Source organism: Seriola aureovittata, chromosome 5, assembly GCF_021018895.1.
Source record: "Seriola aureovittata isolate HTS-2021-v1 ecotype China chromosome 5, ASM2101889v1, whole genome shotgun sequence".
NCBI lineage: Eukaryota > Metazoa > Chordata > Actinopteri > Carangiformes > Carangidae > Seriola > Seriola aureovittata.
The window spans coordinates 15,418,442-15,446,321 of NC_079368.1; the positions used below are offsets into that span (position 1 = coordinate 15,418,442).

General features: G+C 41.8%; 2 protein-coding genes across 3 annotated transcripts; both read right to left on the bottom strand.

The window, feature by feature from the left end:
• Positions 1–431: 431 nt before the first annotated feature.
• On the bottom strand, positions 432–5,556 carry mat2ab (methionine adenosyltransferase II, alpha b). 2 transcript variants are annotated; one of them, XM_056377007.1, is made up of 9 exons: positions 5,299–5,556; positions 4,510–4,587; positions 4,286–4,408; positions 4,058–4,170; positions 3,788–3,931; positions 3,481–3,699; positions 3,211–3,393; positions 2,955–3,088; positions 432–2,241 (listed from the first exon to the last, which is right to left on the bottom strand). In XM_056377007.1, exons 1-9 carry the CDS (start codon positions 5,390–5,392, stop codon positions 2,139–2,141), a joined length of 1,191 nt encoding a protein of 396 aa, XP_056232982.1. In that variant the 5' UTR covers positions 5,393–5,556; the 3' UTR covers positions 432–2,138. The 2 variants fall into 2 exon arrangements, with proteins under 2 accessions (XP_056232982.1, XP_056232983.1); XM_056377008.1 differs by having other exon boundaries at positions 432–3,088.
• Positions 5,557–7,759: 2,203 nt separating this feature from the next.
• Positions 7,760–26,257, bottom strand: inpp5jb (inositol polyphosphate-5-phosphatase Jb). The gene is made up of 13 exons (XM_056377063.1): positions 25,584–26,257; positions 20,272–20,787; positions 18,635–18,742; positions 18,254–18,362; positions 14,719–14,835; positions 13,531–13,706; positions 13,136–13,247; positions 12,537–12,646; positions 12,125–12,332; positions 11,648–11,785; positions 11,458–11,541; positions 11,273–11,377; positions 7,760–11,058 (listed from the first exon to the last, which is right to left on the bottom strand). The coding sequence occupies exons 2-13, from the start codon at positions 20,772–20,774 to the stop codon at positions 10,696–10,698; spliced, it is 2,133 nt and encodes a 710-aa protein (XP_056233038.1). The 5' UTR covers positions 20,775–20,787; positions 25,584–26,257; the 3' UTR covers positions 7,760–10,695.
• Between the last annotated feature and the right edge of the window lie 1,623 nt (positions 26,258–27,880).

A 27,880-nucleotide genomic window follows, 5' to 3' on the forward strand; every position in this document is an offset into this window, starting at 1 on the left:
ACTGCCTGCCATTGTGGACTTATAACAAGTCATTATAATGTAGATAACTTTATGCATATCAGAAAATCAGGCAGGAAGGCATGTCGAAGTTTTATACCAACATCTTCCCTATATGGCCCAGGACCTTAGTTTTAAACTGCTGCTATATCTACTTTAGCATAATGGAATAATTAACGTTAAATGCTCAATATGGATTCATACTTCTGTTGTTGTAATGTTATTGCAATGTTGGTATTTGCATTTTCAGTGCAGTTGTATTGAAGGCAATGCACTGTGCTTCCACCACAAGAACTGTCATTTTGACTTAACAGACATGTCAAATAACACTGGCAAAGTGGCCAGTGTTTTATTCAAGTACCCCTGCATTTCATCTCTACTTTCTCATTATGACTTGCAAGATCAATGAACAAAAGAAAATTCAAGAGTCGGGACATTTTTAACGAGTAGTTGTTTATTACAGAGCATAAGTAAACTACCCAGTCTAGACATGACACATAATACAATATGAGCTACTTGTTCCTCTGGAAGTTGAAAGCATGTTGGTAGGAAGGGAGAAAAGCAAATGGGGAGTAGAGGAAATAGAAAAGGCACTCTTAACTTACTGTAGCCAACGGGATGCCCTCCAAGAGGTAAAAAGGGAACAAAACCCAAACTCCAAACTCTATCCAACACATGGGATGGCTATGTAAACAAGGCTGGTTTCTCTGTACTACACCAACCAAATGTTGCCATCCTATTAATGAGGATAGGTAAGAGCCAAAGAATTGCACCAAACATTTAATGGGATTTAAAACTAACCCATCAAAAATAAGTTCTGTATTCCAAAAATAAAAAAAAGGTTGTAAAATAGTCATTAACAGTAGCCAGTGACAGTTTTTCTTATTGAGGCAGACCAAAGCTTTTCTGTAGAACACTCTGGGGCCTCAAGTCAAACACTGAAAAATGATCAAGTCAAAAGGAATTCAATATTCAATGTGTTTAAAGCTGCCTTCTGAAACCTCAGCTTCTCTGTATCCACGCTGAGTTTCAGAGAACAAATAAATAGTGTTCAGGTTTGATTCCTAGCCAATAATAAGCTGTGGCAAAGAACACACCCCTTTAAGGATAAAGATGGGAATCAGGTTTCTCTGTAGCTACACCTGCCATCAATATACTTAAGGAGTAAAAGGGCCTTTAGTCACGTCAAACCATAAAAAAGCAAGTTAAACTACATTTAAAAAGGACTCATTTAAAATTTAATTTCATGTCATAAACGATTCCAATTTTCCATCACTATCAAGTACAACCCATACCTCTGCAGACCAGAGCAGTGACATAGCAGCTTCTGACTTTTCTGTATTACGTCAGAAAACAGCAAAGGTCTGTAGGGGCATCTGAGGTTTTATGCTCATTTGAGAGCTTGAATAATTACAATTTGGCTCACCCCTTAGCCTGCAGTGCATAGCTTTTTAGTGAAAATAGCAACAACCCTTGAATTTTAATTGTGCCATTCTAGCATCCTCCACAGAGACGAGGGAATAAAGCGAACAAAGGGATAAAGGACACTGGGTCAGGGAATTATCGTACCAGACTGACGAAGGAGGAATGTTTAAAAAGAAGCAAGACTCGTTTTAGCAAGGCGCCAGATCACAGGACCCTCCAACTCTCAAATTGTGCTTCTAAATGGATTTAAATTTTTAGATGCACAGACTCCTTATATAAGTAGCACCAGTAAATTAAGAGGGGTGTCGCATATCTCCTAATATGCTACCGCCATGACACTGAATAGAAGACTAACAATAGTGACAAGTGTGGAATGCCTAAAGGAGAGCAACTGAACACAGCTATTCAGGGCCTATCACAACGAGAAGCAGGGGAACCTCCAGACATGGGAGAACATTAAGTACTCTGGTGCATGAGTTCATGGAACCCATCCAATTCTTTAAACATCAAGTTTCTGAAACGTGCCTCCTAGTGCCCAGTAAGATACTGCAACCAGCAGAAAACAGTAACAAGACAAAGGAGGGAAGTGGAGTAAGGAAGGGAGTCATGTGTTAAATGATACCATTATGAGAGAGATAAGGGCATTTCGCCCCCAGAACCTTGTAGGCTTCTCTGTAGTATACACCAACAAGCCTGGGGGGAAAAGCTTAACAAGTTTAGTATTTGAGTTTTTTGGGCACCTCCCATGGGAAGGAGTCTCGGCCAAAGTGGCCATAGGCTGCGGTCCTCTGATACAAGGGCTTCTTCAGATCCAGCTCCCTGGAATACATAATCAACATATTTAGCAGCAGTCACACCCAGTGACTTCAGATGCACGCAATCATACTCACACAGGCATAACGCTCACTTTAGCTGGTGGGGAGCGCCGAGCCACCAAACAAAAGAATAAAATAAATAAATAAATAAATAACTAAATAAATAAAATAAAAAAAGCAAAAGCATCAGCTTTGCTAGACCAGCTGATAAACTGGGAAACACGTGAACCTTCGACACTTACCCTGCTGATCAAACTGGACACTGCAGCTTGCAGATGGAAAAAAACTCATCCAATTTACAGAAAAAAATAAAATAAAAAAACCTTATGCTATGAGCTTAACCAGCTACCTAAGCTATGGTCTTCATTACACCAGAGATAATACATATCTGCCCCAATAAATTTGACTATTGCCCCCACCTAATGCCCACATGTGTAACCCACTATGCCATGTAATTAAGTCGAAAGAAGATAAGGCAAACGCATAACCTTCAATGTGAGGCCAAACAAAGTGCCAGCTGTAGCAAAAGAAAATGGCATTGGCCTGCAGAGTTTCCACGATAAATTTGTGAATTAAATTAACTGTAAATCCTGGGCAGGACAACTAAATATAAAAAAATAAATAAAAAAGACAAAACAAAAAGGCACAGGAGACAGGAGGGAGCCAGGTGCTGCCGTTTTCATTGAGTAGCAGGTGGCTTCAGATGTTATACATTACCTGACAATGACTCCAGGACGGAGATCAAAGTTCTTCTTCACAATGTCAAGCAGCTCCCTCTCACTCTTGTTTGAGGTCCCATAGTGGAAGATAGAAATGGAGAGGGGATGGGCAACTCCAATGGCATAGGACACCTAATACAGCACACATACATGTATTATATCAAGCACAACAAACTAAGAAAACTTCAGGCAGGACACTTTTGCAGCCCCTCTCTCTAAAATGAAGACAGGTCGGTTTTGACACTAACACACACCTGGACCAACACTCTCCTGCAGAGCTCAGCCTTCACCAGAGACTTGGCCACCCAGCGTGCAGCGTAAGCAGCAGAGCGGTCCACCTTTGTGTAATCCTTCCCAGAAAAGGCTCCGCCACCATGGGCTCCCCAGCCTCCATAAGTGTCAACAATAATTTTACGTCCAGTGAGGCCAGCATCACCCTGTAAATGAGCAACAGAGGTTACAAAAAGGTAGGGTGCACATCACAGGCTAAATAGTTTCTGAAAGCCACACCCTTTGACATTTACCTGTGGGCCCCCAATGACAAAGCGCCCGCTGGGCTGCAGGTGGTACACGGTGTCATCATCCAAATAGATGCAGGGAACAACAGCCTTGATGACTTTCTCCTTCAGAGCATCTCTCATCTCCTCCAGGCAGATATCCTCGTCGTGCTGAACAGAGATGACGATTGTGTGCACGCGCACAGGAAGCATGGCGCCACGGTCCTGGCGGTATTGGACAGTAACCTGCAAAGAAGGTGAAAATATAAATGAGCTAAATCACACCTACAAAAAGAGAATTTATAATAGTTGATAGCAAGTGTGTCCAATCTACCTGTGTCTTTGAGTCTGGCCGGAGCCATGGGAGAGTGCCATTGCGTCGCAGTTCAGCCATCTTAGCGTTCAGCTTATGGGCAAGGACAATTGTGAGAGGCATACACTCCACTGTCTCATCAGTGGCATACCCAAACATCAAGCCCTGCAGAACAAGAGACATTCACTCAATGTTTAAGAACGTCGAGCCACATTTGAGATCAATAATGCAGCAATTAGCAACTTCAGGAAAAACAAATGACAGACCAAAATGATTATAGCCCCTACTAACCTGGTCCCCAGCTCCAATGTCCTCCTCATTGCGGTCAATGTGAACACCCTGAGCGATGTCAGGAGATTGCTGCTCCAAGGCCACCAGAACATTGCAGGTCTTATAGTCAAATCCTATGCAGGCAACAGACAAGCAGCAGATCAAGACACCATTCATAAAAAAAATAAAACAAAATGAAAGCCTTCGACAACACATGAACACATAAGCCAGAAATACTACATGTCATACCTTTGGAGGAGTCATCATATCCAATTTGACGGATGGTGTCACGAACAACTTTCTGGTAGTCCACTGTGGCACGTGATGTCACTTCACCTGCCAAGAGGATCATCCCAGTCTTGGCAACAGTCTCTGGAAGAGGACAGAAATATGCACTTAAATAAGCAAGAGATTTTCCCTTTGGCAATGTAAACATTTAACTTCAGCCAAATGAAAACACAGAAAATTCTTACCACATGCAACTTTGGCATCAGGGTCCTGCTTGAGGTGGGCGTCAAGAACTGCATCACTGATCTGATCACAGATCTTGTCTGAAAAAAAAATGAGAACAGAACAAATACCGGTATCAATAGACTGAAGAAAAACTAGATCACTGGGTCTGGACGTAAACTGTGGCACGTTAGAGTTATGGGGAAGGCTCGCGCTCAGTGGGAGTGGCTCCAGCCCATACACAGCCGCCATTTCAGCATCTTGCACGTGTGGTTGGAAAGAGGAGAGCGCGCCCAATAAACCGGGGACCGGAAGGCAAAAGTGATGCACTTTAACAATGAACTAACTATACCTTAGAATGATGTAATACAATACTAATATATCGTATTGTTCAAGCCCGCGGATAACACTACTCGTCATTGTGCTCCACGTACCTCGGGGATAGCCCCGGACATTCAGGAAAACGTCAGCCAGATCTACATATAATAGTATTATAACGAGCTGAGTATTCAAGTGATGCTTGCGGTAAATGTCTGATACCAAGCCGGCGCTGTGTTTCTTGTCAGTGGACCACACACGCGGCAGCATCACTGTAGATTAGCTAGCTAACATTAGCAAGCAGCGCATGCTCTTGAGACCGGCCCGGCTATATTCATATAACGGAAAAGGCCGTAACGTTCAAATATGAATGATGTTGGCGGCAGTTGTTCTTTTTACAATTAAATTATACAGTACGAGGTGATGAAAACAGTTGTAAGTTTTGCTCACTCCATCTAGACAAATTGATGTAAGGCCGGCGTGCCGGGTCTTACCGGGGTGTCCTTCTCCGACCGACTCTGAGGTGAACAAGAAGCAGTCCTCGTCAATGAGGGAGTTATGAAAGCCGTTCATCTGTCCGTTCATCATTGTTAAAGGTGGCTTCTGGTGTGAAATTTAAACAAGAAGTGTTACAACGCTGATACCAGACTGACTCTGCAATTCTTAATTTTTAGCAGTGCCTCGGCGTTTTCCTTCCTCTCCCAAAGGACGGTCCAAGCTTCTCGGCGTATTGATTCTGGAGCCTGAGCCTCATGGCGCAGAGCTCCACTATTTATTCTATGAAGTCAGACGCTCTGACGTCAAGAGGAGGTGGACCGTACCATCCAGCCTATCAAGGGGGTTGTAGCATACTGTAACCAGGAGGATTGTTGCAGTATGGTACTCAGGCAGAGGCCATGTGATGTCAAAATGTTGCAGCGACTTGACAGCGTGGTTGGTCAATCTGCAGGGAGGGAGTGTGTCATTGTTAGACAAGGTGTGATGAATGGCAATATAATAAATGAATGAAGGTGTTTCCACTATGTAGTGATTTCACATCTGCTGCCCAAGTACCAGTCTCAATCATAAGGTTGCTATAGGTGACTCTAAACCAGCTGATCTTGGATCATAATCTCCCTAGGCACCATACACTCACACACATCCTGTATTTCTTCATTCTGTATCTTGACAGCGCCATTGTTGCAGGCTCTACCTCAACCATTGCCCACACACAAATTTAATCATTCACTGTCACCTTTGCATGTGAAAGTAGAGCAGTTTAAAAGTAAAGTTTTATTGGACAGTAAATAAAGACTTTGTCTCTTGTAAATTTACACTCAGGAGGTTATCATATATCAAACTCCTAATATCTTAGTGTATGATTTTTTTTTGTTTTTTTAATCATGGGCCTATGTGCATCAGACAACAAATAAATGTTTCCATGAAACCATTATTAGAGCCTGGTATAAACCAACACCAGTATGAGTAATCTGATAAGCTGTATTCATTTTAGCTTTATCAGAACATATGCTTCCCTGGTGAAACAACCAGATAAACCTGGTAATACATTTGGAACAACATGAAATCTGGACAATGGAGAAGGGCAGAGACTGGGGATATTATATCTCAATGTAACTTGATTATACTTTACTCAAAAAGCTCCGATCTTCCTCTTTTGCTTCAGGCCCTTCTGTGTAATATAATCAGAGGCTTTGATTGTGAACATGTTGTACCTTTATAGGCTGCAGATGGGTTTGATTAATGTCTCTGGAAGGGCTGGTTTAAGCTTCAAATCAGGTCCATTTTATTTATCTTAGGAGACAAAATGTCTGAAAGTAAGAAGTTTATCTCTGACAGAATTTTTTAGTTTCAGTTTGGGAACACTTCACTCTTTTTTGGCTGCTAGACTGATGTAGCTGTTCAAACTCTGTGCTTAAAAAGTCTGTAACTCCACCAAGGCAGCTCATGAATGTTTTTTCTCCTTTTCATTGTTAATATCTGATGTCCAGTGTCTATTAATCATTCTATCATCAAAATTTCTCTAAATATGGCTTGTCATGGTGACACAGTATTAATGAAGGTGTTGAGCACACAGACACAGTGGTGTTTCAATCAAAGCCCAGAGTTACATCATGAAGCAGTGAGCTGATATTCAGTCCGACCTATAGGGGAGATAAACATGTTCACCGTGCTCTAACTGAAGCCAATAGTCAATCACTGTGAAAGTTAGATAACTAACAATGGCTGTTGGGTAATTTCTATTATCAACCTTAATATCCTCCACACACACACACACACATACACACAAAGTGGCTCAGCTCACAGGTGGTCATACATTAAAGGTCAAAAATCAAAGGTTGCCTTCAGCATGCACACATACTGTTTGTGGTGGTGAACAAAATGTGACCCTTCATTTTTGCAATTTTGATGGAAATAAGCTAAAAATAAACAGGGCTCTTCACACTGCAGCATTATTTGTAACGCCATCATGCATCATTTTAGTCAATTCATTTGCCAGTTTTTATTATTACTTGGGCTTATGATGTTTAGTGTCAGCAAACCAAGCAACTCAATCCCTGACCAGTGTTGCATCAGAATGGTACAGTCAGCATGAATTTGCGTGGTGGACACTTTCTTTTCAGAGGGCAAAAGCATGATGCAAGATGCACCTGCTATTGCCTTCTACAGGATGTGTTGTGTTTGTCACCCACATTCATTCAGAAAGTCTAAAAATAGCAACGACTTTCACTGTAAACAATAGAAAACCACAATAAGCTGACTGTTTATCCCAAGATAAATGATAGACTGGAGGGCACTTCTTTTTCTGGTAATCATTAAAAAGAATACAGTTTAAGATAAGTACTGTTGTTGCACCAATTACCTTTATAGTGACTGGCTGAGGAAAATATTACCTGCATTTCTTTGTGCAAAGGTTAAACAGCTCTGACGGCACTGTCTCAAGGAAATACGTTTGCATCTAAGGCCATCACCTTTATTTGATTTGCAAACACACATTATATGCTCAGTCACTGTTTATGTTCCTTTATCTATCTTTTATTCTCTCTATCACACACAGTAACGCTTTATAGATCATGTTTTTCACTTAACTGAACATTATTAAGCCGACCAGTACCACAAGAAAAAATAGATTATAGTGCAATTAAACATTTTTTAAACAATGACAATACTGTGTATGAGGAGACTCAAGAAAGACAGACCACAATTTGAAGGGGAGTATATTTCTCTGTGTTGCACTAGTTTGAGGATTGGGGAGCAAAGCAAGCAACCTTAAAAAAAAAAACCTTCTCACCTCACCAATCAGATGATTTCACAGAGATACCATCCTCATATGCCAACAATTAATATCTCGCATCTCGCTTGCTGTAGTTTATGTCAATTTCATTCACAGTTATACAAACACCTGTAGACGAAACAATCTACACTTCAGACATTAAGAGCAATATTTGATCTGAATTTACTAAACTGGAAAGTGGAGAAATCAGACTCTCTCTTCATAGTTCCAAATACAAAAAGAAAATAATCATCAATATTTTGTAATATCACTTTGACATTTCCATTGAAATAATGCTCCCTCACTGGCCAGCAGAATTCAGGCTCATTTAACATTTAAATAAGAAAATAAATACATAATTTAAGTAAAATAATCTTTATGGCATAGATTGTCTCCTATTTCATATTTTCTACCATACTTCATATTTATCCTTTACATACATATTCCTCTATTTTAGCCACATAATTACAAAACAATAACATTCTGTAGACAGAGCTTTTTTCATAAACATTTCACAATAGATAATCACTGGTCAGGACTGCAGCACTGATCATACTTATCTAAATTACCTAAAGCAGGACAAGGTTCATACAATCTTAATTTTTTTTTTTTTTAACATGTTATTCTAAACAAAGGTCCAGTAGATTTTTCATTTAAAAATTAAGAAAATACATGAATGCACCATGAAATGATTCAGACAATTTCAGATTTATGCAAGCATAACTATCCTGCATTTTCTTCACCTAACATTTATACTGCAGTTAAATTTTTATTCTGTCCATCTTACCATATTTGGCTAACAATTTTCACGGCCACAATTATGACAAAGAGGAGTCAAAAACAGCACTTTACAGCACAAAAATCACAGTACCGGAATGTACAGTATGTCCAGCAGCAAACCATGCAAACACGGTCAAACCCCATTCACTGCCACAGCTAGCTACACACACACGCACACACACTTCCAGAATCCAAAACACACACTTCCATAAAAGCACATACACACAAAACTGATAACAGACATACACACTGAGGTTACAGCCACAACAGTATACACTGCTCTATGCTAACAGCCCAAAAGTATGTCTAAGTGTCTAAGATGGTGCATCAGAGGTCACACGGTTAACAATGCAATGCAACTATTGTGACCATTGTCACTGTCAGCTAATCACCAGGATCTGTGCGGGAGGATCTGAGCAAGAGAGAACAAAAACACAAACAGTGAACTGAAAAGTCAAAATCATACAAAAAGTAAAGTATTAGGACCATTTCATGTACAATAGTGGAACATGTCAGCTTTGTATTATACTACCTACAGTATAATACAAAGGCCTGTAGTAGCTCTACATAGCAGAGTTCATGCCCACATTTTGTTGGAGATATCCAGATTGCTTCTATGTTGAAAACAAATTTGAATGCAAATTAAAAGTGGGATCGAAACAAGTGTGTGGTTTCTGTGTTCTGGGTTAATTAGATTAAAAAGTAAGTTAGCCTCCTTGCTGATTTGAACAGTAAGTGTTACATAAGGCCCAATAAGTCATAAAGGTCTGTGTGTAAAAGCTACACACGTTGGTTCACATATTGCTGTAGTTACCACTGTAGCTGATGCGGTGGAGTTAGTGGCCGACAATAAATCAAATGGTTCTGGCGAGACAGCTATGCTGTGTCAGCTGACAGTGAACCTCCCATGCCCATCACATCCCACTGCACTGATTTGGCGGTCTATTTAAAGGCCTTTACGCTCACATTTGCTCTCTACACTGACATGTGCTGCGCTGCTGCCTGAACCCCAGTCTCCACCTATGTTGGCTCTGCTCTGTTGTTATACACCCTGGAGGGACTTCATTCCCTCCAATGTTTCCTGCAAGTTATATCATGTTGAATTTCCAAAGCAGGGAACGTACACAAAAGCAGAGCCATACCACAGATTCAAACTGCACGGTTATGTCTGTTTGTAGATTTACAGAAACTAATAATGTGAGTGATTGTTGACAGAGCTGGTAATGCTTTCATAGGATGTTTTGGAACAAAAATAAATTTCATTATGTCTTTATTGTCCTTTTTTTGTCTGAGCGGATTTGATTCATAAAAGACACATGTTCCACAACTAAAGGAAACTGAATGATTTGTGAGCAATGTCTGTGTCAAGAATGTCATACGCCATGTCTCAAAAGCGTGTTCCTTCATTTGCATGCAGTCGGCTGACATAACTGCTGGCTAAGTGCAGAATTTCAAACCAATGTTGGAATATCGGGAAGATGGTTTCTAAAAAGTATTACATAACCACTCTTTGACTCTACATGACCATAAATCCTTGAGTATTTCCTAATGCAAGGTGACAGCTCCCTGTACTGTCCACACCTGAGAACGGACAAAGATAGAAGAAACACAGGACAGAGTGAAAGGTTTACAAATAAAAAATATACAATGTGCACAGCTTAATAAAACAACTCAAGGCAAAGTGAGCCTCCTGGACAAGCCAGATGGCTGTTCCTGAAAAGGATGGCATCAGAAACTGTACATTTAAATTTCAGAAAACATACAGTGTAGTGGATGTATCAAATAAAAGACACAACAGTTGGCTATGTGACCTGTGATAACAGCAGGACTTGGTGGTGCATCACACTCCTGAATGCTCTGTGTTTTTGTCTTTCACCCCAGGAGCAGACGCCAGGCTGCTGCTGCCCTCTGCTGGGCGTCCTGTGGACTCGCTCCCAGCTGCTGTGGAGGTGCTGGATGGAGAATCATCAGTGACGTTGAGCTGTTTCACTTTGGCCTGTGCAGGACTGCCAGAGCGGCTGCGACTAGGGCTGTGGGTGTGGGTGTGGGTGTGGGTGCGGGTGCGATGCTTGCGGTGCTTGCCCTTACGTGGACTGGGACTGCGGGACCTCGTCTTCATGAGGACAACAGTGCTGTCATCTTCTGAGCTAAATTCAGAGCTGTCTGAAGAACTGATATCAAGGCCTGAAGTGGGAAGCTGGATCTGAGGACAGACAATAAAGAGGATAAGAGTGGGAAGGAGGGGATAGAATATGGAGAAAGAGCGGCAAAATGTCAGTGGCAGGAATGAAAAAAGTGTAAGGATGCAGATGGGAACATCAGAAGTAATAGCATACAACAGATGTACTGTCCCCCTCTGAGACACAATGCATTTGATTGTTTTAACCTCAAGAAAGCAGTGCCAGAGTTATGATTACCTGAAATGGCTCTGTTACACCCACAAGGGTGCTCATGTTGTTGCTATAGTAACCCAAGATAAAATCCCCTGAGCCTTTGGGCAATTCCTCCTCAGTAAATGTTACCTGGAAAACAGTTAGTGAGACATTTATTAAATGTGAAAGAAAATGATCTCTGAAGGGAATTCAGCACACATCCAGATTACCTGATGTTCCTGTCGATGAAAATCTGCTTCCTCTTGCTTGGCCCACACATATCCCACATAGTCCTTGTGGTGTTTGAAACCCACCTATGGAGGCAGCAGCAAAATCACAACCTCTAACTACTTGATTGAAAATTGTAATGCACAGAATTACTTTTTATACACATCATGGATTGCTGACGGTAGAGATTACCTTGTACAGTCCGATCCAGTCCCAGGAGCTGCGTGCGTAGTTGGGCGCCATTTTGAATTTTGCTATGGCATCAGCAATGCTGTTCCACTCATCCTCCACTATGAGTGTGACCAGGGGGATATCCACCTTGTACGGGAACTACAAAGACCATTTACCATAAACATTTAGGCAGTGAAAAAATACTGTAAGTTTTCCAAAAATAATGAGGAGCTTGGTATCGAACCTCAGTACTTTTTGAATACCAAACCAAAATGTGTCCGCAGCATTGATTATCAAAAGCTGTACTGGAGTACTGCATGTGACTGCATGGTCATATTCTTTGTTTTGTGAATGTATACTTTAGATGTTTCCTAAACTAAATCATAATTTTACTAAGTATATATAGGGAAAGTTCTTGTACAGCTGTTCACGTTGGAGTACAGAAACAAAGAAATATGTTATCACATTATCTTTACATTGTACCCTGTTGTGTCTCACCTGCAGTGTAAAGATGGAGGAGACCGGTTTGTGGTCGCTGACGGTGTATTCCATGTGACTTCGGTAGCAGTGCTGAGTCACTTTGGTCCCGCTGGTCAACCCTGAAATGGAGCCACGCTTCCCTGCACCGAGTGCGGCGCCGGCAGGTGCGGTGGCTCTCAGGCGCCACAGAATCCGATCAGTCCAAGCTGGTTTACGCTTCTTTCCACTGGGATGTAGACAGAAAGTTAGAGATGGAGGAAGAGAAAGAAATTCCCTAAATACTATTTTATTTAAAAAACATAGAAGAAAAAAAGGAGAGGCACTTTCATGCGTCCCCAGGCAAGTGCAGACCTTTCAGAGAGGAGAGTAAAGTTTACTCTGAGCTAGGCACTGAGATAGAATTCATAACAGCACCCTCAGCAAGACCAACCTTGTGTCGTACGTATTTGTTCCAACATCAAACTTGTAGGTAGGAGAGAATTTCAGTGGTCCCTCTTGGAATCCCTCTAACACTGTCTCACTGTCTTTGGCCATGTTCAGCTGCAACAGTGACAATTAACAGACATCACTCATTGAAAATCTCTGTTTGGAAATTACATACAGCTCTTGCAAAAAGGTTTCTCTTTTGCCCCCTAGTGCACGCACCCACACAGTGCATGGTCCACCAGGGGAGAGATCACATTTTATCATGACTTTTTAAGCAAGTGAAATGACAAGTCACTAGCATTCTGACCTAAAGTTAAGATTTTAGAGTGAACAGCCTTTTGAAAAACAAGTCTGGATGACATTGACAGTGTCAGATGACAGTGTATACACCCACTACTGCTCCTCAAAAGAATTAAAACTCAATCAAAAATCAACCCAGTTGGCTGCTGTGAATACAGATGAGGTAAAGGACGAGTTCTTTCTAATGCTTTGCATGAAGACATGCAGAGGAGTTAAATTTGTTTTCACAGTCTTTTATATATATATATATATATATATATATATATATATATAAATTGGACAAACTTCTTTTTTTTTTTTTACCTGATCTTTTTCCCACAGCATGGGAAACTTGTTGTTATCAATGGCTGATTTCACCACTTGCATATCCAGGTCATCAATGCGGAAATTGAGATCCCCAAACCAGAACACCACACTGTCCAGAAAGGAGAAATTTCATGAATTCATCAATTCAAACAAGTGCAAGTACATCAGTACTTATTCAGGGCGATACCATGAATATGGAGAAAAGAAATCTGGGATTGTTTGTCACAGTTATATCAGACCAGAAAGGTTCCACCAGATTTTTTTTACTGCTTATACTACAGATACAGCACAGATATAATTGTCAGTGTGTGTGTGTGTGTGTGTGTGTGTGTGTGTGTGTGTGTGTGTGTGTGTGTGTGTGTGTGTGTGTGTGTGTGTGTGTGCTGACTTACTCATGGTCAAGAACCCCGGTGGCAGCCTGGCCCTCAAACTGCTGCTGCTGCAGGATGCTCTCAAAGTCCTCCATGCGCTGCTCTGAGTTTTCCATGTGAGCCGGCAGGTGGCAGTTGAGGAAGCAGATGGTGTGACCGAACACTGACATGCGGGCACTCACTCCACCTTTATTCCCCTGTAATATTTTGAAAGAGAGGAAGGCACACACTGCTGAGAAGAGGAGAAAAGGCATTTGTGTGAGTCTCTTCGACAATTTCCCCAAAAGCAAAATTGAATGAATGAATAATATATAGTCAGTGATGGACAAGTGCCTAAAGACAGTGTGTCAGTTTTCCCTGTATTGAGCGGTGCCAGTGTCTCTGCTGCAGAGAGACAGGAAGTTTACTCATTAAGGACCATCATCAATATTTAATGCTTACAGTGAAGTGCACAGTGGGGGGACAGGATGAGTCTGTGGATTTCCTCCCACTCTTTTCCCAACTGCTCTGACCCACTAAAACACAAAAGATGCTTCATTGCAAATTATGTAGAACACGTGTGTGTGTGTGTGTGTGTGTGTGTGTGTGTGTGTGTGTGTGTGTGTGTGTCTGAGTTCCTACAGGGAACTACCTGTAGGAGATACTTGCTACTTTTTGACCTGTTTCAAAGAGAAGTGGTGCTTGTAAACAAAATTTTGATCCTATGAATACTCCTATACTTGTTTCTTTTGTCCAATTTTCATAACAGTTAGAACACATGAGAAATGACTGATTATGAGAGTCCCTCCAGCCTGCAGTTTGCCCCTGGTTCATTTTTGTTATGCTTGACTTTCCAAGCATTAATAACCGCTGGCTGTGAGATACTAACGTCTATCTCTTTCTCATAAAACTAGATGGATGGCATTTGAATAGCAAGGCTTGATAATTTGGTTGGTATGCAGTTGCTCCAGTCGCTCATATGTTAGGCCATTTGCATTAGATTACAACCATACAGTATGCTCAGCAGATAAAACAGCTACAACATCCTCATCAGGTCGGGATAAAGTAGAGAAGTGCTGTTTACAAACCAAGCACCACAAGTGTGAAGAAACTGTAGTGGCAAATCTGTGTCTCTCGGATCTCTGTTATGGAAGTCTCTGTAGGAGTGACTAGGCTTTATTACAGCCTGACACAGTGCTGATCACAGAATGGTGTTAGTGGCTGTCTCACCCAGTAACCCCCCAGGCCAGTGCGGGTAGTCTCGGTCTGGACTCCACGGAGGAAGGGCAGATGGAAGTACTTGGCAAAGACCAACAGTAACAATCCTTGCATCCGCTGAGAGGTCACCTGAGGGACAACACAGGTGAGGACAAAGACAGTCAGACATCGAAGAACAAGATAGGACAACATGAATAGGTACACATTGAGAGTTATGTGGAGGCGATTTACATAATCCTGAAAAGAGAACAGCTCTCGCACTGAAATTTCAATGTTCAAATTCTTTCAGTAGGGTCCGGCTTTGCTGTGTGTTCATTTCACTTTCTCTTTCTTTTCCCCTCCGCTTGCACTCTTCATCTTTCTACCGCTAACATTTTCATTTTGCCCTGTGGCCCAACTCTCTCGCTACTTTACATGAAGCTCTGCACATTAAAGAGGCCACAGCTTGCGGTCTGCCCTCACAGCGGAAACAAACCACTTTGTAGAAACGTGACGCGTGCACTCGGACCTTTGCTTTCTTTCAAGCCCTCCACCATCATCTCAGCCACTCGCTTCTTGTTATGCTACATGATAATGTGCAGATTTTGACGATTGTGTGCCAACGGTATGAAAACACTGTAAGGAAATTTTTGTGCTGCATAAGAGAGGCAGGAATATGACGTGCATTTTGTTAAGTGGAAAAAGACAAGGTATTTGCATGCTATGCCAAACCCCTCACCAGATATTTATATTCATTCCTCCCTCTCCCTTTCTCCAGTTGTCCACACATCCCAACCCCCACTACAGGCCAAAGAAGCACGATCACACCCTGCCTGAAATGCCCTGAGGTCAGTAATGGAGGCCCACATCTCCACGTGACATAAGACCCTCTCGCTTGTATACTAATGGAGTATGTGAACGACGTTGTTGCGTAATAGTTTCCACTGAACCGTAAAGTGGACCGACTTTATCTGTGGTACGTGTGCGGACATAGACAATGTGTGTGTCTGTGCGTGCACTTGTGTGAAGTCTGAGAGAATGTACCTTTGCCTGTGCGTATTGTGGTTGAAACGCATTTCTTATCAACCTCAGTGAACATTGGAAGAGCTCCTGAAGGCTGCCAAGATATATTTTAGGCTAGAAGAGAAAAGACTTTTAAGCTCAAGACAAGTGTGTTTGTGTGTGTGTGTGTGTGTGTGTGTGTGTGTGTGTGAGAGTGAGAAAGAGAAAGAGCGAGAGATAGTGCATGTGTGCAGCGGTGTATGTTTGACCTTGTAGCACACACGACTGAGGAAATGAGCTGTGGGTAACAAGTGTGATGTTTGAAAAGCAGCACGGGATTTTGGAAGAAGATAAGCGCGAAATAAATGCTGATTAATTCCAGTCTCTAATACTGACATCCACAGAAACATGAACTGCTACTTCAACATTTCATTACTCAGTATGTTTACTAGATGTCATTTGCTGGATTTTTGAAGAAGCCTAATTGATTTATTGATGTATGCACTTAACAAGTGTGTCTTAAATGAAATACTGCAATTCTGGTAATTCCTTCACCTGATATGATATGACCTAACATAAACATTAATCATGTTATAAAACTATTACATTTTACAGCCTAGTAGTATTTAAAATGCATGTTTAGCTGTGTCATAGTGAAATAAATCAGTCAAGTTGTACTACAATGCATTTAGTAGTGTGTGCAATGTTGCAATTAGAGATTAGGGCCCTGAAAAAAAACTGCCTTTGCTAATTTGTGCAGCTAAACTGCAGCTTACTCAAACACCAATAATGGTCACAATCAGCAACTGTTCAGCGAATATCCAGAAAAAGTGTCTTGTTGGCCATGTCTTTCTGCAGTGACGGGCTGGTTTGAGAAAGCTTTCTTGTGCTTGCAGCAGTTAAATTACCTGACGATGAGTCTGGGTGAGCGAGTATCTCACAGCGGAAAGAATAGATGGGGTGTCGTTTTACTACGTGTCTGTCCACCATCATTGGACTACTGACACCACCACATATTCTCCTTCTACCTAATAGCTTGAGACAACTCCAACTAACACACTTAACCAACCCACTCACACCATTATGCACATGAAGCACACAAAAAGGTCACATTTGACAAGATGTTTTAACTAGAATTACCACCTTGCGGTTGTATGCCTCCACCAAGCAGCCAAGTTGCGGGTAATATGGTCAGTCTCTCCTTCCTTAGTTACAGCATTGAATAAAGTGTTTTTACTGAACATTATGATGTCACAGTGAAGTTCACCATTGACCGTTTGGATAGAAAATGTCATCACTTCCTAGTTTTATCCTATTATACATTTGTGTTAAACTGTGTCATAATTAACGTATGAATGTGTGAGTTAAAAACGTGTTTCATAGTGACCTTGACATATGACCTGTGACCACTTAATTCTCATCAGCTCAACCTTGAGTCCAAGGGCATGTTTGTGCCAGATGTAAGTTCCCTCAAGCATTCATGATGCATCGCATTCAGAAGAACGAGATGTCACCATGACCTTGGACTTTGACCTTTGCCCACCAAAACCTTCAGTCAGTTCATTTTGAGTCCAAGTGAATATTTGTGCCAAATCTGAAGAAATTCCCATTCAAGGCTGTCTTGAGATATCACATTCAAGAGGTCAGAAATGTGTTTTGTGAGGTAGCAGTAGGACCAAAAACGAATCAGTTCATCCTTGAGGTTAAGTGAATGTTTGTACCAAATATGAAGAAATTCCCTCGAGGCGTTAATGAGGTTTTGCTTTCACAAGAATGGGGCGGACGAATGGATGGACGCACGGACAACCTGAAAACATAATGCCTCCGGCCCTGGCTGTTGTTGGCGCAGCGGCATAGCCAGGTTTCAACTAACGGGGCAAACCATGAGATAGCTGGAGGAAAGCATCAGTCTCACTGTCAGAGGCCCATCAACACTGACAACAACATGATCCAAAAATAAAACAGCACCCTGGGAGACATTTGTCTAGCTCTCTCAGCTCGACAGCTGATTCACGCTCTCTGGCTCACCATGCCAACAGAGCCAAGCATCATTTCAGACGCAGCCAGACGAACACCAACCAGTTACAGTACGTACCATACAGTTCTTTAGAAAAATAAACATTTATGTATGGCATGCTTTTAATGTCATATTTGATATACAGTGTGGGACATAGATCACATCCCATTCAATTTGTGCATTACATGAAATCTATTGGATTTCTTAGTATCCTACCTCTCCACACTGGACATGTGTAGGCAATACGAAATAGAAAGATAGAGAAAAAGGGGTAGGTATGCAGGAATAACGGCACACAGAGGGAGTCCAAGAGACAGTGTGAGCTTGACTTTGCATTATGAACTTGGCAGAAGATACTGTAGCAGATACGCTGACATTAAACGCCCGTTATAAATTATCACTGCATCCGTTGCTCAGGGAACAAAATGAGCTGAAGCAGCAGCAGGAAGCAGAGATCTCATCAGTGTTCACGTAATGCGTATGAGTCCAAGTTGTTTAACATTTTACTGTGAGTGTGCATATGTGTTTATAATAAAATCCATTACTGACCAGCACATAACCAAAGGGGCTGAGTCTCTCCATGCAGACCTCGCTCCACTGGTCTGTGAAGAGGACATCTTTCAGCCTTTTGTTAATCATAGAGTTTACTTCCTGCAGCCTTGAAGAAAAATGACACACAACAAGGCACAGGGGTCAACAGCAGACAGAGATGTACGAGGCACTGATGAGAGCAAGCTTGTAATGTAATGGTGGATTAATAAATGGAAGAGAACTGTTGCCATGAGGCGAGAGGGAGACATTCAAATCTGGGCCTGGCAGCTCATTATTGACATTGTCTGCAGCGTTGATGTGGGGACAAGCAAACACAAACAGACACTTCGACTTTCATGTGGAAGAAACCGGATGACTACTGCACCGCAGAACACTCACCCGATAATGTACATGTCTGTGTTTCCATCACCCACATTCAGCCCCAGCAAGGAGGTGATGTCATCAGGTGGCGTGGCCGAACCCACGTTCCAAGTGATGATGTGCACCCTGTTGGAAAAAGGTGTTACGTAATATCTCTTATAAACACTTATCGCCTACACGCCTCAGTGTCACAACCTCCAGACAGCAGAACCCTTGTATTAATAACCCAATGTATCATAACTCTCCTGGTAACTATGACAGACACCTTTCAATGACTTTCTTACCACAAAATGTGACGTCTTGGCTGTGTGCTTGTAAGTAATGCAAATAATGCAAGTAATGTTGTTTCAAGCAGCCACTGCTGACATTAGTTTGGTAAATTAAGTAGGGTCCATTAGAAAATCTAAGTCATCCATATAAATGTGAACATAAGGGTGTCTAAGTGTGTACAGCCACCCACAATCCTGAAGAGGAGAAATAATTAAACTTGTCTACTGTATATGCCACACACGTTTAAGAACTTACATTTAATGTGTTATTTGCAGTGTCAGAAAAAACTACTGAAAATTTAACAAATGACACTTGTGAACAATTTAACACTCAGCTCTTTTCTCATTTACTGCCCAAACTAAGGCAATGGCACAGGATATGGTATACAGGACAATACCATCAAGTGCCCCACGTGTCTGAAACCTCTCCCTGTTGCAGCAGGGAGTGATCTTCCCACGGGGTCAGCCATTTTCTATGTTGGCCAAACGTCAGACTTGTTGCAGGGAACTTGAGCAAATTCCAAAAATGTTCTATAAAAAGTAGCGAGCTCACTACACTCACTGATCACGAGGCAGTGTTATCATTAAAACATCACTCGTCTGAACTTCCAACAGACCCTCCTCACTGCATCACAGCATGTAAAATACAGCTGCAGCTACTACAATTAGAGAAGCCTTATTTAGGTTTGGAAGTTTTCTTGTTCAGTAAACGACCTAAATCAGCCCTCAGACAATTTTATTTCCTGCGGCTGTGTTTTCTGTGCCTGGGCCCTGACTTTGAAAAGGGTTCTGTAAAAGAAAAATCTACATGTCATTTTGATAAATAAACATTAAACTGGTTATATGTTGCTGAGAGACATCATTACAATATTCTGGCCTAGAACTGTGTCGAAGGTCACCGACTCATCAGTGTCTCAGTCTTCACTTATTCAGCAACATAAACAGCTCCAGTTTCAGTTAAGTGTATAATGATTCACCAGGATTTGGTAAGAGACACACCCATAGAAAAGAGGGAGAAAAATACAAAAAAATACATATTGAGCTACAAAAGTAGTTCATAACACACTATAATGTAGTTGTAAACAGCTGTAAGGACTTAACCATTTATTAGATGTCTGCATACTACGTATGAATTCTAAATAGGGGGACTTAAAATAAAGTGTTCAGAGATAAATAAAAAAAACTAAAATAAAACTGTGTTAAATAACTATGATCTCAATTTACAGCAAAGATTATAAGATAATAATCATTCAGCCGTGCAGTGCTACTATGTATATAAATAAAGTCTATGTGTGCTAAGGCTAATCCTTCTTAGATGTCTGGGAATGAGACGCCCTGTGGAGACATGCTGAGACATGAATGTCACACACAGATCAGGACACTTGCCTGAAGTCTTCCACAGTCTGGGCCTGAGTGTCAGCTGTGCCTGCTACAGAAAGGGCCCTCTGTGCATGAGGGTTCAGGTGAGGAGGCACAGGCCTACTAGCAGGGGGGTGGGGGACTGAGGCAGCTCTAACTGGCTGGTGTCCTGGACCTTTAGGACGAGCCTTAACGCTGGGCCCGGTGCGGTCTCCGAAGGGTTTGACTGCTGCAGGGCCGGAGGGTTTGGGGCGACTTGCTGCGGTGCCATCAGGAATGCTCTCATCCTGGTTAGCCTCTGAAATGGGTTCAGCTTTGGGCTCAGCTTTAGGTTCGGCGATGTCTACAGAACCCTCTACCCTGGCGCTTCTCTGGGGCCGTCGAGGCCGGACAGGACCTGGAGGCTGGCTGGTAGTGGGATCTGCGGCTGGAGCCGCTGTATTTGATGCTGGAGTTGTTGTTAAAGCTTCTGCTGCTCCATTTGGGTTTTCTTCTCGTGTCTGACTTTGGCTCTGATTATCTTGGTCCATTTTCTTAAGATTTCTGTGAAAAAAGAAAACAATTGTTTTGAGAGATGCACATTTTGTTTGCATTTCGGAATTTAACTCATACTCATCCAAAACCTCTCACTAACCCTGAAGATAACATTTTTGTGTAGCATCAGAATTATATAGAGGGATTCATATAAGGAGCAGGACCAAAGTGCAGTTTCAGTGGCCATACAATAATGATGTAATGTGATAAATAAATAAAATAAAATAAATTAAGAATAATTAATTATTTAAAAATTTTATAAATTAGGAAAGGAGCTAACAAGACAAAGAGAGGATATCTATCACTGAATCACTGGACAGCAAAACATGCAGCCAACAAGTCAATTCAGCTGATGAGTGTAGGACTGTCATGAGACCCTATTGACCCAGCAGGAAAGCTGACTGAGTCATTCAGGCTCCCACCATCATGACTGTTCAATTACCTGCCTTCTCACGGCCATTATAAAACAGATGAATGCAGCTGCACGTACTGACGGCAGAAGACATTTGAAAGAACACACTACACAAAAACAGCTGCTGTAGAGCAGGTATATTCTTCTACTGTCCTAACCTCCTACAGCTTTTACAGGAGTTGGGAGATTTGGAGAAAAAACAAAGACCTGGGCACAGTTTATCATCTCCTCTACTTCTGCCTAAGCCGCCTGCTAGTCCTCCAGTAACCAGGGAGATGCTCAGTCAGTTCATATCAGCTCAGAGCACCTGCCACACACTGACATGACAAACCGCTGCACAGTCCAGAACAACAAAAGTCAATAGCGCAGAATAAACAACAACACAGAGAGTGGAAGCTGCAGAGAGATCCCACAGACAGAGAGCAGCAGAAGAGGAAGTCAGGGGTAAAAGAGGAACATAAGCCAAGTGATTCAAGTAACAATCCATTCAATTATTGTGTGAATAAATGTCCAATTTGCTTTTCTCGATTGCTGACTGATAAAACAATAGCAATTAAGCTACTGAATTACTATTCTTCTTTAAATGGAAAATACATGAAGCATTTTACATCAGAAGCAACTGCGTCAATGAAGCGATGAAAAATGTATAAATATAAAATTAATAGCTGAGTACTTATGGTGAAATTCAACATGTCTAAAGACAAAACGAGTGTCTCTTATAGAAATTCAAACTGAAAAAAAAAAAGAAAAAACATGTTAGGCACACTCGACACCAGAATAAAAACAACCAAGAGTTTCTCAGATGTAAAATCCCCAAAATATAAAAACCCCATAGACGCAAACATGGTTTTGTGTTTGTGGACATGTGTAATCCTTAAAATTGCTGATTTGGGCATAAAATCGTGGCAGCCTGGCCCATCAGACCATCAGTAAGAGGACCCCCGACCCTGTGCGCAGCCAAAACATGGTAGACATTATCCCATCATATTAACAACACGGCTGAAATTCTGCCCTGTACATCATGGACATATTTTTAGTCAGTGGGGAGACAGACTTATCTGGTTGGGGACTGAGAAACAACAGAGCTCTCTCTTTTTTTTCACATGACCTTGGAGAGACTGAGGCCATGACTTTCATGCAGAGAGGAGCGCTGCCTCTGTGCTCCACATGTGCCCAGAAACATGGTGGTCTTTCAGTCCACCAATAACCTGGTGCCTGGCTGGAGATAATGCATTCCTGTGGTCCATGGCATTTAGTGTATGTGTGTGTGTGTGTGTGTGTGTGTGTGTGTGTGTGTGTGTGTGTGTGTGTGTGGAAAGGGGGCGGGGGTGTCAGGGCGATTGGGCACACGTGGTAGTGGGTGGGTGCAAAACAAGCCAAGGGAAGCAAGAAGGAGAGGCGAGCGAGACAGCCCATTCACTGACAACACTGTGTCTCTTTGCAGAATGTCTCTAAATTGATCCTCTCACACTTCCCTCTGGCACCGTCTATTTTTCCAAGCTTTAATCCCCCTACTCTCTCTCTCTCTCTCTCTATCGTTCCATTTCTCTAATCCTCCCTCTCTCCACATCTTCTCCAGACTCTGTTGTTCCATCTTACCCACCTTCACTGCACAGACATTGAATTGCTCAGCCCTCCAGTTTAGTTTTTCCCATCCTACCTTTTTCCTTTCACATCAAGCTGAGCTAAAATCTTTTTTCTCCCTTCCTCTCTTTTCCCCCCTGCGCTCTGAGGTGACACTTGTGCTCCTCCAGCGACATGCTCTGTATTGTTTCCTTCAGCCAACCACCTCACAGTCACTATCAATGACGTCAACATGCAACAGTCTCAGCGGCCACCGTCACAACGGTCGGACAGAGATCATAATCAGTAGTAATGTGCTGTTTCTGTGCTCGGGAACAAGGGGGAAAAAAACTGATGATATGTGACGATGGGAACGAGAGCATGTTCAGTCCATGTACGAGATAGTGCACAAAAATAGCTGGGAACGAGGAAGAACAGTTTGTAGGACTTTGTGACGGTGACATGGACACTAATTAGGGCGGAAGCAGCACATGCAGAGGCTTCTCGGTTTGTTTTTAGGAAAACATTTTTCCATTTTTTTTCTGCTGGCCAGAATGTAAATGCGGTGCAGTTCATCTTTCTAACACAAAAAAATGTTTAAATGTTTATTTATATATAAGGAAGAATCAAATATTAGCCTCTCCGGGACTAGTCGTGATAGACTACCACTTTTTATTCCACTCACGTTCACAGAGGAGAGTGGAATGATTTGATAATAACAAATGTGTCACGGTGTTTACATGCTCCCTCCTGAGGGGGTGAGAGCTGAGAGAGCCAGGAAGGATGTAGTGTAACCCAAACAACAGGCAGTATCCAGCGTTCTTGGCAATCAAATGGTCAGAAGTCATATTTCACATCTTTAGGGGATAACATGGAGGTCATCAAGGAGGGATAACAATGAAGTCATTTATATGGTCACACTGAATCATCCTTTATCTTAAATCCTCAGCTCTGTATGGTTGCACTCTGTTCACCTCTTCAGTGTTTAATATTGAAATTTCAGCCAAGCAGTGTGTTGGTGTTCGGGCCCTCTGGGGCCATATGCCCCTGTGACAGGGATACTAATGATGACCCGGACAGAAATGACACCGGCAGCTGCTGCCACAGCTGTAAATGGCTCCTCCAGGTCCTAGTGCCCCTGAGTACCCCTCCCCTGTGTCCAGAGGGCCTCATCTTTCCGATCAGGTCAAAGCCAAGGCTGCAGGATGTTAAAATGATCTTGCTCTGACACTGAAGACATGTGGCTGACAACCTACAGTATAATGTCTGCACTGCAAAATTATGTTGTAAGTTACAATTTCAGATTCTGTCAATTAACAATGATAGAAATCAGCCAAATAGAAACATTCACTCATTCTGCTTAAATGGCTCTCTGCAGAGGAAAACAGTGACCATCAGATGCAAGAGCAGCATCTGCCAAATAATTGGCATGCGTACATTGCACAATGTCATGTAATTAGGATAAACATTTTCATTCAGTTCAAGATAATCTGTCTGTAAAGAAACCTGACCATGGAAATAAATTCAAATACTCATTAGGGATGATAAAAATAAACTCTCTGTGCTTGGACTGGCCAGTGAAATAGGTCCGACGCATGTGTACAAGACAGAAAATCAGTCTGACAGTCACTGACTGACAAGTCAGTTAATCACTCACATGTTCCTTCCTGCCCAGTTACTGGTTCTGAAGTGAGACTTAAGAAATACGTGCCATATTTCACAGACTTGCCACAAGCTGCAACAGCAGTAACAAAACCTGTTAGGGGAGTCATAATCAGTGAGTTTGGACTAAAAGTTAAATGCATCATTTTTGAATCCAATGTAAATGCTACCCAATGTTAAAGATTCTTTCAGTGCATATATTACATTACATTACATTACATTACACTGTTGCATGAGAAAATGTGGCTGCAATTTGCATACTACCGAGCACTGTAATGTTTGGCACTGTAAGGGTAAAGCATATATGGTTGATGTTTCACTATGTTAATAGATGACAGATGTATAGCATGAGTTCAGCTCTTAATATTTAAATATGCAAATGTGCCTGACAACCAAGACAAGGCTTTTTGATATCTGATATGGTTTGTAGAGACTGGAATACAAGTTCTACATTATACAGTGTCAGGGCAGCGGACACCAGTATTTGGTCCATGGTAGATGCACATACATACGTACTGTGACAGAAATGACTGATGTCTGGGCTGAAAGAGGAAAGCAGCAGATACAGTATATGGCCTAATTACACTCCAGCTTCAAGGACAATATTTCTGGCTGCAAAGGAGGATGAAGGTCATTTTAATTCAGTGTTTTGCCATCAGATATTATCTCAGACATATGGGTGCCAGGGTGTACATGCCTGTGTGTGTGTGTGTGTGTGTGTGTGTGTGTGTGTGTGTGTCAAAGATGAGGGAGGAAAATATCAGTCTGTGTGTACACATTTCTAATATGTGACTATAAGATTATGAATCACCAGCATGATTTCTAACATTGAAAAGGGTGAGAAAAATTAGAGGTTTATTCTTAATTATCATGGTTTAACGTTACAAATAAATACTGTAACACATAGCTATGACCACTGTATCAATATCCAATCTCATGTAGACACATCCAACGACAGGAGGATCAGCTTTCAGGGATGTCTTTACAGCTGCTGTCAGGATGAAACAAAAGTAAACAACAATATTTCCTGTCTTGCATAATTGGATGTGTTTAAGCTGTCACTTCCTCTGGTGATTAATAGAACAGAACTGATCTACATTAAATGCTTCTGATAGGTTTCAATCTTGAACATAACGCATGCGTGTAGCTGATTAATTGTCACCTTTACCTGTTGTGGTCCGTGTGTGCTGAGGATTTCAACAGCTGATCGATCTTTGAGTGAACCGTTTCTGCAGAGGTAGAGGTCGGTCAGTCCGGAGCTTCGGTGGAAGATACAAGAATCGCGTGAAACGTTAACTGAAAACACGCTGAACTTTCCTTCCCAGTCGCCTCCCAGATGAAACCATCGGCATCCCAGCGCCTTCCCCCCTTCCTCCTATCCTTCCTTCCTTCCTTCTTTCCTTCCTTCCTCAGCGGGGAGATGACAGAGAGGAGGAGCAGGTGGGGTTTAGAGCTACACTGGCGACAGATTTGCCAGGCAGGCTACATCTCTCAGAGACACAAACGTCTCCTCCTGCCTTTAAAGACACAGGCTGCAGCAGCTTCCACACACGCGCCTGTGTCCTGTACCTCCCCCCCGTCGTGCCCTTCAAATTAAACAAAACGTCCGACAGCGCTTCCGTAAACGAGCAGCCACTGCCTGCCAACGGTGCTTGGTCTGATGATTACTGTTGAGTCCGACTCTGAAGCTCATAGAACTGAAGCAGGTAGAAGGGAAATATCCTGGCAATTACGCCCACAAACACGACTTCCATTTGCGAGCTGAAAGGATAATACACTGTGTTACACACTCTTACACGACGCAGATATTCATGGTTACCAGACGATTCGCCTTTATCAGGGTGTGAGCCAAAATACCATTCAACTGTGTAGACGTTATGGAGCACGGCTGTTCTATGTAATATAAATCTATGATTAATCACTACTGCCGCCCAGTGGTTGCTACGGCGAAGTGTGTGGCATAATTAGAGAGCAGCAGTCTTACCTTCCAGTTCAACAGAAGCACCTGCATCTTTTAAATAACCCTTTGTAGTGTCACTTTGCCAGATATAAACAACTGAGAATTAGACATTTAATTGGTCAATGCCGTCAATGGATTGATTAACAAATGGAGATACCCAGTGGCCCCCACTGACCTCGCTGGTCCCTGGACCTCAGTATGAAATGACTGTAAATCTCTTGTTTCATAGACAGACATAGAACACAATTAAAAAACACAAATTGGCCACAACAAGAAGTGAAATAATCAAAAAGAAAAGGCAAAACAACTGCAAACCACAAAACCATTAAAAAGAGGATTTTTTTTTCATGCATATTGGTTTCCCATTGTATTACTTACAGTATGTTTCTTTTGTCTTATAGCGAATCTATCAGCACTAACTGCACTAACCTTTTTTATTTGTAGACTGTATGCGGCCCAAAATCACAAATATGCCTCAAAGGACTTTACTGTGCAACACACAGCACCATCCAGCCATAGATCCTTGATGCAGCTAAGTACACACTCATCCAAAAAAGGAAGGAAAAACAACATAGGAGGAGGAGGAACCTTTTTCCACCGCAAACAAACATGCAATTGATGTCATATTTTCTCTCCTGAAAGGAGAATATTAAAATTGGGAATTTATAGGCTATATCTAACATGAAAAGTGAATATGCTGAGTCATTAATATAAAACTGTGCAGGGACAGATTCATAAATGCAGAGCTGGTTCCAGAAACATGAATTTGAAAGATGTTGGGCTTCATTTCCTTGCAGAGCTGTTCAAAGTTACATGTCACAGTTTTCAAACTCCCGGTTCACTGTGATTTGTGATTAAGTTTCCCACAGACTCAAATCGGAGACTTGGACTGGAAATTCTTTAGAATGAGTCCCCGACTGTGAAAATGTAATAAAACAACAGCTTCTTTTGTTCCATTCTATCAAAAAAGTTGAATGGCTGATTTTATAACACTAACACCACTCTAAATCTATAGAGGCTCAAACACCTCCACACTGAGACAAAGCATGAGATAAGATGTTGCCATGGCAACACCCGAGGGTACCTCATCAGTCTCCATGACCTCTTAAATGCCTGTGGCCTTTATAAAAATGAATGACTCAAAAACTGTATCCTAGTGCGTGTGTGTTTGTCTGTGTGTGTGTGTGTGTGTGTGTGTGTGTGTGTGTGTGTGTGTGCGTGTAGTAAATGTGGTGAACTAGATGGTTGCCTGAAGCTACTGGTGGTGCACAGAAGTAAATTAAATACTAGAGGATGCGATGAATGCTTACTGCACACACCACCTGTATACTGTATCGTTATGATGGAAAATAACTTACAGCATGTCTATAGTGATAACAGTGATGCAATAAACATTAAATGTAACAAGCCGCAGTTTATTGTTTACGTTATTTCTTTATAATGATCGTCAAGGCTTTTCCAATACTGCCTTATAATAAAAAGTGAATGCATATAGTATTAGTATG